Raw genomic sequence first — 12,176 nt, 5'->3', positions numbered from 1 at the left:
TATCCGCCCTCTCTGCACGGTCCCCTAGGCGGTAGTTACCATGCCTGGTACACCCACGTATATCTAGTTCTGCGGGCCCTGTGGGTTCTCACTCTGTCTGGGCAACAGGAAGAGATCCGCATGCTCCAACTGCCTCTCAACCATTTCTTTCACACACTGTCCTCTTTAGCCCGATATATCAAAGTTCCAGAAACTTATAATTTAGCAATTAGATTTATATGTTAAATACTCAATCTACAATACACAAACAGAATAAATTCACTGCCAATTAACAATGGTTGAAACCACCCACTTAGACAAGATAAAACTGACCTAGACCACCTGGATCAGAATCATTTTCCTCCGTTGTCTCCACCTTGATTCCTCTCGCCCCTCCTCCTTCTCCCTACTTCCTAGACTTTTCCCTGCCTACCCTTCCTTCTCATTCAATGATAGGCTTCACCTTATCCTTGACTACCTTGCTGCATAATGACATCATCCTACAGCGTACCCACACACATGTATGACCACAAACGTAAGCATATATACAGATAAACCAACATACTTAAGGTTTAGATGTCAGAGCAGAAATTCTGATCTTGGGTCTAGAAAGGACTCTGCTAACCCTCCCCCCCATGTTAGCACTTTTTTGAGTATGGAAAATGGGAGGGGAAGCCACAAAAAAAAAAAAAAAAAAAAAAAAAGGACAATGACTAATTACCGGAACAAACAGCAATTTCAGCAATACAGATGTTTATTCCAGAGATGAGAAGGCTGGTAGGTTGCAAACATGTCTGCACTCTTTGAAAACGATTCATATTTCACATACCATGCATCATGGTTGGGTTTGATGTCAGCTTACCACAAATTGCTAGGGAGCCTCACCTGAAACACCACACCAATTGCCTTGATGGATGTGAGAAGGCCCATTCCAATTGTGGGCAGCACCTCCTGGTAGCGGCCCAGATAAAAACAGTAGTGCAAAAGGAAGAAGAGCTTCTCACCCTTCCCTCATGGCCTTCCCTCTTGCCAGGAGTTGATTTGCCTTAGTGCTATTGCTGCCCTATTTGACAGCCAGAGCAGTGTTTCTAGTCTCCCATCACAGACTAGGGAACAGCTGGTATCTAGGAAACTTCCAGGCTTTGGGGGAATATTGGGAATACTGGGGCACCCCACAGAGGTGAGCAAGTGAAAGATTGAGGCCTGTCTAAACCCCCAAATCTCGTCGTGAAACTGTTAGCGGGAGTAGGATTGTTCTCTCCTTGCTCTGGGCCTGTATGTCCTGGAGCATGTTGTTGTTGTAAATGTATAAAAATAAAAAGTAGAGTTGTCTTTTACCTGCTTGGTCCGTACCTCGGTGCCCCAAGATACCTGCTAGATATCTGGGCAGAAACACATCCCAGCCACACACTTTTCTACACTCAAACCCTCACATAAAAGAACACACAACACAATAATCTTAGATCCAATTGGTAAGATATAATTGCCCACTTAAACATACAAAGCCCGGTACCATCCATCCCTTGAGAACATTAATAACAACCTGTAAATACACAGAGCAGAATCTTAACATCACCTGCCATTTTGTCCTGCCACAGCTTCTCTCTGTCTCTTCCTCTCTCTCCTAGTCTCCTCCTCCTCCTTCAAACGTCTCTTCCGCCCATCCTTCCTTCTCCTCCAATGACAGGCCTCCTTCTATCCTGTACCGGCCCTCACCTGTACTTTACCAATTCAATGGGGAGAAGGTTCTGGTGAAGTCACCTGATTCCTGAGTACGTGACAGGGCAGCTGTCCTTGGGGCAGTGGAATTAGCATCAAAATACAGATAATTCCAGGGCAAACCACAACAGCCTGTAGTCTGTACAAATCCCCCACCTCTGCTACCCTTGAGGTAGCCTGGTAGCCAAATTACAGGTTTGACCTCCTGTCTCCCTATAAGGACATATCCTGTAAGCACCATGAATTCTTCTTCGTGCAAAGGAAACATTTCCATTGCCTTGGCACCAGCTAATGGTCTACACCCACCTCAAAAGCCCCAACCCACTCCCCAAGGCTTATATAGCCCATATTACCCTCAGCCAAAGAGAGCTGTTTTACTGAGGACCGACTCAGAGAAGACTGTTTCTCTCCTCCCTCACCACCAACAGAGTTCCTGGAACCCACTGGGCTGAACTAGCACCCTGAAGTCCAGTCTAATGTGCCTGGACACCCCGAGGGCAGAAGCAGAAAACGAGTTAGCACCCCACCTTGTGAACTGAGTCACTACTGGTCGTCACACCCGTTCACATCCCGAGTGAGAGACTGCTCTTGTGGGAGGGGCTACTCTGACTGCTGAGGCATGCGGCTTCAAAGATTGACTTAACTACCAGGTTCTCAGCCTCTTAGACATGACTTTAGACTGTGGTTACTATTTTAAGTGACTTAGTAACTCCACATACATGTGTACGGTGTAAATGCATATTCATTGCACTGGTTCTGCTCCTCCAGAGGACCCTGACTAATACAGCATACGTCTGCATGTATCATCCATTTTGTGCCTCTTTAACAAATTTTCCAAAGATGTGTAACTGTCACTTATCCTTGTGTGGCTTGTCTGGCTTGGTTCTCACATGAATACGACTCTCGGAACTCATCCGTATTAAAGCCTGCACGGTGCTTCGTGCCTTTGTATTTCTGAACAACATTCACAAGGACTTACCACGCTGTTTGTGCCCTCTCATTGGTGGTGGGCATTTCAATTGCCTTCTTCCATTAGAAGCAATGCAGTTACGGACATTGGTGTATAGGGCTTCATGTAAACCTCTGTATTAAGTGATCCTGGGTGTTCCCATGGGAGTGGAATTCCTGGGTCACGTGGGAACTGTGCAGACTTCCGAGGAGCCACTAGATGGGTTTGCAGAGAAGCTGCACCATTTCATTCACTCCCCGCTGGCAGTTGTAGTAAGCACTCCATTTTCTCCACACTCTTGTCAGGGCTTGCAGTCTTGCCTCCTGCCTTTTGTATGGTCGCTGCCTAGCCCCTGCTGTGTACTTTCGAGGGTCTCACCAGTGAAAGGAATGCCAATTCCAAAGAATTCCCAAACAGCCTATTGGGATGACTGGCTTCTCCATTTTGAAGGAGTCAAACTCAAAAGTCAGCTGCTCTGTGGTTTTTTCAGGGCAAACCGAGATGAGAACTAACAAGCCAGCTAACTCAACGTCTGCCAGAGAGATCTCAGCAACAATCAACTGACAACTTTGTGTATATGGCCGTTCCTCTTAGAATTTGAAATAACAGAGTGCATGTGCCAGGATAGACTGTCAGAGAAAGAGTGGGGGTTGGAGGGGACATGAATCTGGAAAAGGACCCTTGCCCCCCATCCATGTGAGTGTCAATTCCTGTCTCCTGGGAGCCTCATCACCTTCACATTTTCCACACGTGAGCCTTTGGTAGCAACACTCTCCGATTACACGTGCTGCCATTAACAAAGGAAATACCTCCGAGAGTTCCTTAGGTACTTACAGAAATGCACACTAGTTCAGTGGTAGCCAGCAGGATCGAATCTGTCTGCCTAACGGCCTTCTGGCAGTTAAGCATTTACTTTAAGGCAAATAAAATGTCAGCCACCATTAGACAGCATCTGGCAACAATATGGCCATTTCATCCCTGGGGATCGACCTCTCCCCCAGAAGAGATGGTACTTGAAATAGGAGAGGCTTTTGAATGCAGGACCTCCTATCCCTCCCACCCAGGCATGGTGGCTAGGGAGTGGGCAGACTGCCACCCACAGAAGGACACAGGGAGTCAGATCAAATGTGAACCTAGGGGGCAAGCTTCCCAGACAGCAGTGACCAAAGGCTGTTCACCCTCGCTATATGGGTCTGTGGTTAAGGGGGGAGTCTGATCTCTAAGCTGGCCTAGATTAGCTCTACAAAATGTAAAACAGCCTCCACAGCCACTTGAAGAAGAATTTGGGCTGACTGAACTAAAAGCAGCGGTGTGATGTGAGTGAAGGAAGATGCTCAAAGAGGAGACTCCGCCCCTTGGAATTCCCCCTCCAAAGGGGCAAAACAGCAGTTCTTTTGAAAGAGAGGATGAGGATATGAGTGGGAGCATCGGTTTAGGGGTTTGAGACCATATGGGTGATAAGGGCTAATTTGCAGAGAGATGGCTATAACCAGACAAGCTGCCTAAGACTGGAAAAATAAGACATTTCTTCAACAGTCTGGGCGAGTGTATGGGCGAAAAAACCCACACTTGTCAATGGGGGTGGCTTGCTCCTCAGACACAGTGCTGGGATATTTGTTCTGATTGGGGAGGAATTGTATTCTTCAAATAAACAAAATGTGATGTGTGTCCTGTTGGGAAGCACATTCCCACTGTGGCACGGTCTCTGTGTGGAACATATACAGGGTCGCCAGTTTTATATCAAGCTTTTAACATATAGGCTTATCATATTTCTAGGCCTCCGGTTTGACCCAACAACATGGCCACATCAATGAAATCATGATCTTTGTAAAAACAGGGTTCAACTGGATTGTCAGGAGCATTTACTTTGATGAAGCAGCTAACATTGTCCAAAAATTCTCACCAACATCACGGCTTCTCTCTCAGGAGCTACTTTATTAATATTGGTAAAGTCTGTCCATATTTTGCTCAAAGAAAAGGCCCTCACACTTTAAAGAATAAAATACAATAAGTAAGAATTTTCAAATGTAAGAATATTGATACACACGTGTGTTTGATTTCTTTGGTTGTTTGTGAACAGCTCTGATGTGTAGAGCTGGCCTCAAACTCCTCATTCTTCTACCTCTGCTTCCCAAGGGATGGAATTACATCCTTGGTATGTAAGCACCTATGTGTCACTGCATTGGGCCACATGCATATTCCTATAGAGCCCTGAAAATCAAAGGGCATCCTCATTCCAATACATTTTCTTGCCGAAGTTTTCCTAGTCTCAGTTTAATAATGCCTTACCACAGTGTTAGAGAACTAAGCTAATACAGTTTTAATGCCTAGGAAAGTGGTGAAATTTAAAGTAACATTAATATTAATAAAAAATGCTTTCCAAGATAATTGTCTTTGGGAAAATGTGTTGCTAAAAAATGAGGATATCAAAAATAAAAATAAATAAATAAATAAATAACCCTTATTCTATTTATATTTATTTTATCTTTATTTTATATACATTGGTGTCTTGACTGCATGTATGTCTGTGTGAGGGTATCAGATCCCCTGAAACAGGAGTTACAGATAGACAGTTGTGAGCTGCCATGTGGGTACTGGGAAATGATCCTGGGTCCTCTGGAAGAGCAGCCAGTGCTCTTAATTGCTGAACCATGTCTCCAGCCCCCCCACCCTTCCTCTTTTTTTAGACATGTCAAGCACCTTTTCTGAGATACATTTTCCTACATTTTACCTGACAGCTGTAAGCGGGAAGGTGATGTCACCATTTGTGCTTGCCACTGGCAGTTAGGAAATTCCTTGACAGTCCCCACAGCAACAGCAGTTAAGTCAGTAGCTGTATGCACAAGAGAGACATGCAGATGCTTCAAAGACCCAGGATGCTTGATGCAAAAATCCCCAAATCTGAAGAGGAATTCCCACTGCCAGGAATGTGGATAGAGACTAAAGGAGCCTAGGCTTTGAGACCAAGTTTTAGTCTTTAAGTGAGCACAAATGTTTGCCATCATCACACTGAACATTGGTGGGCTTAAGAACTGCTCAAGAAATGACCAAATTCTAACTAAACTCTACCTGTACACTATGAAGATCACTCGGCCATTGTGTTTCCCTATGAAAGATACTCTCATATCACATGTAGCGAAACCTGGACATGTTTGTAGAACTTTTCATACATAAGCCTGTCATGAGGTAGATAGAGACAGATGCGCAACAAGATGATAGAACGTTTGTAGAATGTGCACTTATGTAAATCATCACATAATGCAAATGTGCTATGATTGATATGATGTGCATAAAATAAGAGAAAAATGATTAACATAACTATACCTCATTTACTAAATATCTGATGAAAATGAGTATGTGTGCTTTTATTTCTCTTGATGATATCATGAAATCTGTGTGTTGACTGTTCACTGAAGGTAAATAGAACTCTGGATCCCAGATGAGGCTCCCTGATACGTGGAACATTGTAAAATGGCTCAGCAGACCTCAGTGCTAATTGTTTAATGAATGAATGAAGTAAGGGCCACTGAATGAATAGAGAGCAGGTATTAGTTCCAGCCTGTGGAGTGGATTCAAAGCCATTGTTAGCTCCGTCTGTTGGTTTCATAAATACCTCTTACTGTTCATTCTCCAGTTCGTTCCAGCAACAAACTCTGTGAGATTTGCAGGAGAATTTGCTGGGACTTAACTGAAACACGGAAGCAATCAAGTGGTTGAATTCCGGGTTTTTCCAATTGAATGACATTCCTTTATCCGTATTGATTTGGGCTTTGGTAAATTCAATTGGTGATACCACCTGAATGATTTTAAGACTATCTGAAGGGGTTTTTTTTGTTTGTTTTAAGTTTCCAACATAGCTCAAGGAACATAAGAATTTCATCAATTGAAAACTAAGAACGGTTTCTGTGGGATGTGTAAAACAAGAAGCTGACCAGCATTATGTTCTTTTTCTTTAATTCAGCATCATTATTGAGAGTTATTCTTGGACTTTATGAGAACCAGATTGGAGCATGGGCATGTTCACTGTCGAATTGTGTTCAAGGAATTGGAACTGAAAATCATTCAAACCAGGAAAACATGACATTGAAACATAGTCAGCATTCTTGCTTCTTTCTACCTCACGTTTTCTGACTAGAGAGTCCTATGCAGATCCCAGATCTGTTTTTAGTTCTTTGTCCTTATTAAGAAATGCATAGTTTTGTGCAAAATATTGTAGTACGTGCCTTTAACTCCAGCACTTGAGAGGCAAAAACACAAGATCTCTGTGAGTTCAAGGCCAGTCTGGTCTTCATAGTGAGTTCTGGGACAACCAAGGCATCATAGTGAGACCTTACCTCAAAACACCAAAAGAGAGAGAGACAGAGAGAAGGTGGGGAGGGAGGAAAGGACAAATGGACAGAAAGAGAGGGGAAGGAAGGAAGGGAAGAATGAAGAAAGGACAGAAGGAAGGAAAAGAAAGAGGGAGAGAAGGAAAAGAAGTAAAGAAAACAAAGGAAGAAAATTATAAAAGAAGGGCACTTTTCACATCAGGGACAAGTCACAGCTCTTCCCTTGGTCACTGTTCTGCCTGCTTACCAACTATAACATTCTGATGTTTGAGTGCTGAAAATCTTGCTTCTTTCACGGCCCCTTCCAGCTCAGTCAGGTAGCGGACTGGTCAACAGCCTTCAGCTGTCCCTTATTATCTCATTGCTCCCAAGTGCATTTCTTTTCTTCCGTACCTACTCAAGTTTCCAGAGTTCGAGGTCTAACACATTCCCTTCCATGAAGTCTTTAAAAGTACCCTGCTTTTTTTCCAATCCACTGCCTTCATCTTCGTCAGAATTATGTAATCTTCTGTGTACCTTGAGCTACTTCACAATCACACACACACACGCACACACACACACACACACACACAGAGAGAGAGAGAGAGAGAGAGACAGAGAGACAGAGAGAGAGACAGAGAGAGACAGAGAGAGACAGAGAGAGACAGAGAGTACACCTATGTGTGGGTACAAAACAGATAAACAAATTCTATCTTCCTCTTCATTTACCAAAGCACGTGACTGCCCTTGTGGTGGCATCAATGCCAGGGGGCACCTTGCCCTACTTTACAGGAAGCCACCGCCTACACTAGCAGTGGCTCTGCTCATCTGATCCCATTTCTTCCATTCACCTTGGCAGAGTTCACATCTGTTGAGGCCTTTCACTGTGCCTTTATGTACATCATTCTTGGTATAACGCCTTCTTTATACTGAGTAAGTTCTCGGCAACTGTTCATTGAGTTTAACTGAAGGAACGAAATGTGGTTATTGAAAACACTACTTCAGCTTATACATGCAATGTGGAAAGTGCTTCAGGAATCCAGAGCAACGTAGCAGATGCGGGACTTGTCGGTCTTTAACTGCCTCGACCCACTTGTTTCACAGGAACTGCAGTGCCGAGCCATCTTTTGTGGAATTTCAGAAGCCACACTGTGACATTATGACAGAGCATGGTCGAGTTGGTTCATTTCTGACTGCTTGTTAAAATAGGCAAAGAATAACATTAGCATTTGTCTGAAGTGGGCAGGAAAAGGTCACGGAGAACGTCCATGGGAGGCGAGGGAACTTTGGGAGGGGCGGGTTGGGTCCATCTGAGGTCAGGATACTTCCTAGAAGTCTCCACTATGCTAATAAAATAAAATAAAATTCATATTAAAATTCTTGAAGCTAGAATTGCTTTGCCTCTCTGCTGCACTCAGAGTAAAGAACTGCTTTGGTCGGTGCCTGAGTGGGGAATTAATATTGTTTCTGTCATAATTTTATTTAAGAAACAAGGAATGGCCATAGTGCAAGATTCATAGACCACAGAACAATGATGTATTTGAGATAGGTTTTATGCCTATTCGGCAACATAGCTAAGAATTCAAATTTCAGATTTCAAGGAGGAAAGCCATTGGCTGACCTCTTAAAAACTCCTGTATTGGTGTATAAAGTGTCCAACTATGTATTTCCCAAGTCAAATTAACATTACTTTGTATCCTCTAGGAGGAATCGAGCTTGTCTAATGAGTGATTTTCTGTCCAGGAAGAAAACAGACAATTCAACGATCATTAACTATGTTTTTTATTCCTTCTCCAACACAGTCCTCTGTGATGTCAGTCTGCTTTGCCCGTTTTCATCCTAATTTGGTGGTTGGTGGCACCTATTCAGGCCAGATTGTCCTCTGGGACAATCGCAGTCATCGAAGAACCCCTGTCCAGAGGACCCCCTTGTCAGCCGCTGCACACACAGTAAGTTAAGCTTCAACCGTACCCCTGCAAGCTACCCAAGCCCCAAGAGAAGCAGCTCATAGGACGGCAGTGTGGCTGAGGTCAAAGCAACTAATTTAACTAACTACAATTTGGCTCAGTGAACAGTAGATTAAAGCATGATGCTTCATGCCTCTAACCCAGCGCTCCAGAAGCTAAGACAAGAGGATCAAAAGTTGAGGGCAGTCAGTACTACATGGCAAAACCTATTTTGAAAAAATGTGGTCTAAAAAAAGCATTACTTTATACTTAGGAGTCACAAACAGATTGATCTCTATGAGATCTGGACGCCAGCTAGTCTGCATATTGAACTCCAGGTCAGGACTACAGAAGATAAAACGTTTGCTAGGCAGTGATCATTCATGCCTTTAATCCTAGCACTCTCGAGGCAGAGACAGGCAGACCTAAATTCAGGGTCAACCTGGTCTACACAGTGAGTTTCATGACAGCCAGGGCTTCTCAGAGAAGCCCCGTCTCAATTTGCAAACAAACAAATAAACAAATAGAAAAGGCACTAACTTCGGAGAAACATATTAATAATCTTAACTTTCTGTAAGTTTACGTTTGAGCACATAGAAAGCTCCTCTATGATGTTCCAGATGTCATCCATGAAGCGGGTTTCCTGTAACTCTCTTCCTAAAGAATCTCTTCCCGTTGGTAAATTGAGATGCAAACATAGATTTCCAAGTAGACCACAGAGAGTAAGGAGCATGCCTAGTGATAGTATTCGAGACGTGTGCCAGCATGCCTCCTCCATTTGTAATCTGAAAAAGTACTGTGACTTTAAATTTGGGAATGTGTGGTGTTCTCAACACAAAGTCTACAGTGACAATATAATCCCCAAGGTTAAAAGTCAACATCGCAAACCCATTACCCATAATTTAGTAGAAGAGGTTCGGCATAGTGTTCACAAGACAACTGCGCTGTCATTTCCTTTAAGAGAATGACAGGTATGAAGAGCAATTGTTAGGAGGGACGGGGAGACAGCCATGTCTCCATCAATCGCCGCTACCTTGACATTCAGGGTAGCTGATGTCCCTTCTCTGAAATGCCTAAATTATGTCCAAGGATACAGTCCCAGCATTGTTTCCAATTTCCTTAATGCGCTTGCTGTATTGTTTCATCTGCTGGCCACAAAACCATTCCAGCTTAGAAAAATGGGTGGCTGGCTGCCTAGCTGAAACAAGGTGGAGGGGATTCTCGTGCTCTTGTTAAGCTTGAAAATGGGAACTGACAAATGTCAAGTCAGTTCTAATTTTGATTGACTGGGGCCAAAGACTCATGCAGGTAAAAATGATTCTTGGGAATCTTGGAAAATTGATCTTACCTACCCTATTTCTCCAAACTAATAACAGAAAATTATGGCCCAGGAGAAGGCCAGCCCAGTGCAGGTGTCCCCTCAAGTAGCATAAAACCTATCCCTTGGCTCTCGGTGGATGTGTGGTGCATTGGGGAAGAAGCTTTTAATTTTTTAAACATTATAAATCCAACTGTTACAATATTTAGGAAAAAAGCTTTTCTTGGGAGGGGAGTTGATTCCAAATTCAGGAGTTCTTCCAAAGTCTTACCATTTCTTCTCCAAGTAATGGCTAATGAGACCATCATGAGTAAAAGCTGCTATTATCAAGCTGAGTGGCATTATCTCTGTTAGAAAGGAAAACACAGATTTCTTCTCTTGCTTGCTGTGTTTCGTCTAATCCGTCCATAGCTCAATGTATACAGTTTGTTTTGGGTTTGTCTTTCAACTTCCATCATGGCCTGGGTGATGGGCACCAGGATAAAACAGAAAAACAAAAAGCTCTCCGCAGATGACTTGCTAATTCCTTTCACACCCACCACACATATGTATTTGGGACAACAGGAACTCATAATTAAAACAAAAATCCTTCTGCTGCGCAGTACATTTATTCCTAAACTAAATAAAAAGCAATCTGGCATTTCTATGGAAAACAATGAGCTATACTCTTGCCTTTTTCGCTCATTTCTTTCCAGTCAGTAGAGGTCGTGCCATTTTTCTTTCTGTTGAATAGAGATGGCCACTTCTGGTCCTTTGGCTCAATGACTCCTCTTCACCTGCCTTCTCTACCTCCTGCACTGTTAAGCTTCTAAACTGATCACAGTTTGGGTTTTGCTGGTTAATTAAGTTCCATCTAAGCCTTCCTTTGAAAAGAAGACCCCAGGTACCCTTCAATTCACAGCAATGAAGCGTGCTTTTCACTAAAAGGGACAAAGGAAACTTACATCAGAGTAGTGCCCTCTGAGATCAGTCCCCATAAGTCAAAACAGCAACTTTCTGAATATTCATTCACACATATTCTTCAGTTTTATTAAATCTACTATTTTATGTGAAGCTATTACATTCATTTTTCCATTTAGTCTCTACACTGGCCTTGGCCGGCTCTGCAGCTACGGAGTTGAGTTTGATGACACAGTGCTGAAGACCTGAGGAAGACTGTTGGCTTCAGTCTCTTCCCAACTAGTCCTGTTAGCTGGAAATTTGATTGAGATAACATTTAGTTTCAAATATCTGTTGTACTTACCATTGTGTGGATTGCCATAATACCTATGTATGGGGATGCATCAGTAGAAACATGGCATGAAAAAAACATAAGGGCTTACTACCTGTCCATCAACATGGGTAAAAGAGGATAGAATGGTCAAAAAAACATGTGTACTCTTGTGATATATTATTATGACTTATGTTTCAGTGTATTAAAATGAAACCACTGCTTCACAGATTTCCACACTCTACAGGCAAATTGTCAGTAGATAGTCCTGTATCATTCTCAGAACGTTACCCTTAGGGAACTTGGATAAAAGACAGAAATTATATTCGAAAGAAAGAAAATGTTGAGAACGAGGTAGCTAAGAAAGAACAGGAGGAATTAATGATGGCTAGCTTAAAGAAAGAGGGATTAAACGTGAAGCATATAAAACGGTAATGAAAAGCTACTCACGTAGTTGTGTTGTTCTGACTCAAATGCACTGAGAGTAGTTCCCCTGCTACTGGAGAGGAAATTCTCAGCAGTTCCGACTAACACTGACTGCCCTTTAAGAAAGGTGTTGCAGAAGAGTTTGGACACGTTTTAGGAAGAGGCAGCCAAGCAGCTACACGCAATGATTATTGCTGTTCCTTCTGACCAGGAGTTTATATGATAATAATAGTCTCAGAACCATCCTTTCTGTAATACCAGTTTCCGACTATTGAAAATTGCTTCATTGTAGTTGTGGCTAGGTATTACGGACACTAACTCA

General features: G+C 42.9%; 1 protein-coding gene across 1 annotated transcript in view; it reads left to right on the top strand.

The window, feature by feature from the left end:
• Dync1i1 (dynein cytoplasmic 1 intermediate chain 1) overlaps nucleotides 1-12,176 on the top strand; it is a 119,806-nt gene that overhangs the window by 47,550 nt on the left and 60,080 nt on the right. The window contains exon 5 of the mRNA XM_032906963.1: nucleotides 8,757-8,903. Within this exon, the coding sequence (XP_032762854.1) occupies nucleotides 8,757-8,903 (147 nt within the window). The remainder of the gene's footprint in view (nucleotides 1-8,756; nucleotides 8,904-12,176) is intronic.

The sequence above is a fragment of the Rattus rattus genome, chromosome 6, assembly GCF_011064425.1.
Source record: "Rattus rattus isolate New Zealand chromosome 6, Rrattus_CSIRO_v1, whole genome shotgun sequence".
Taxonomy (NCBI): Eukaryota; Metazoa; Chordata; class Mammalia; order Rodentia; family Muridae; genus Rattus; species Rattus rattus.
Note: the sequence above shows the minus strand (reverse complement) of the source record. Positions and strands in the feature narration are given on the sequence as shown.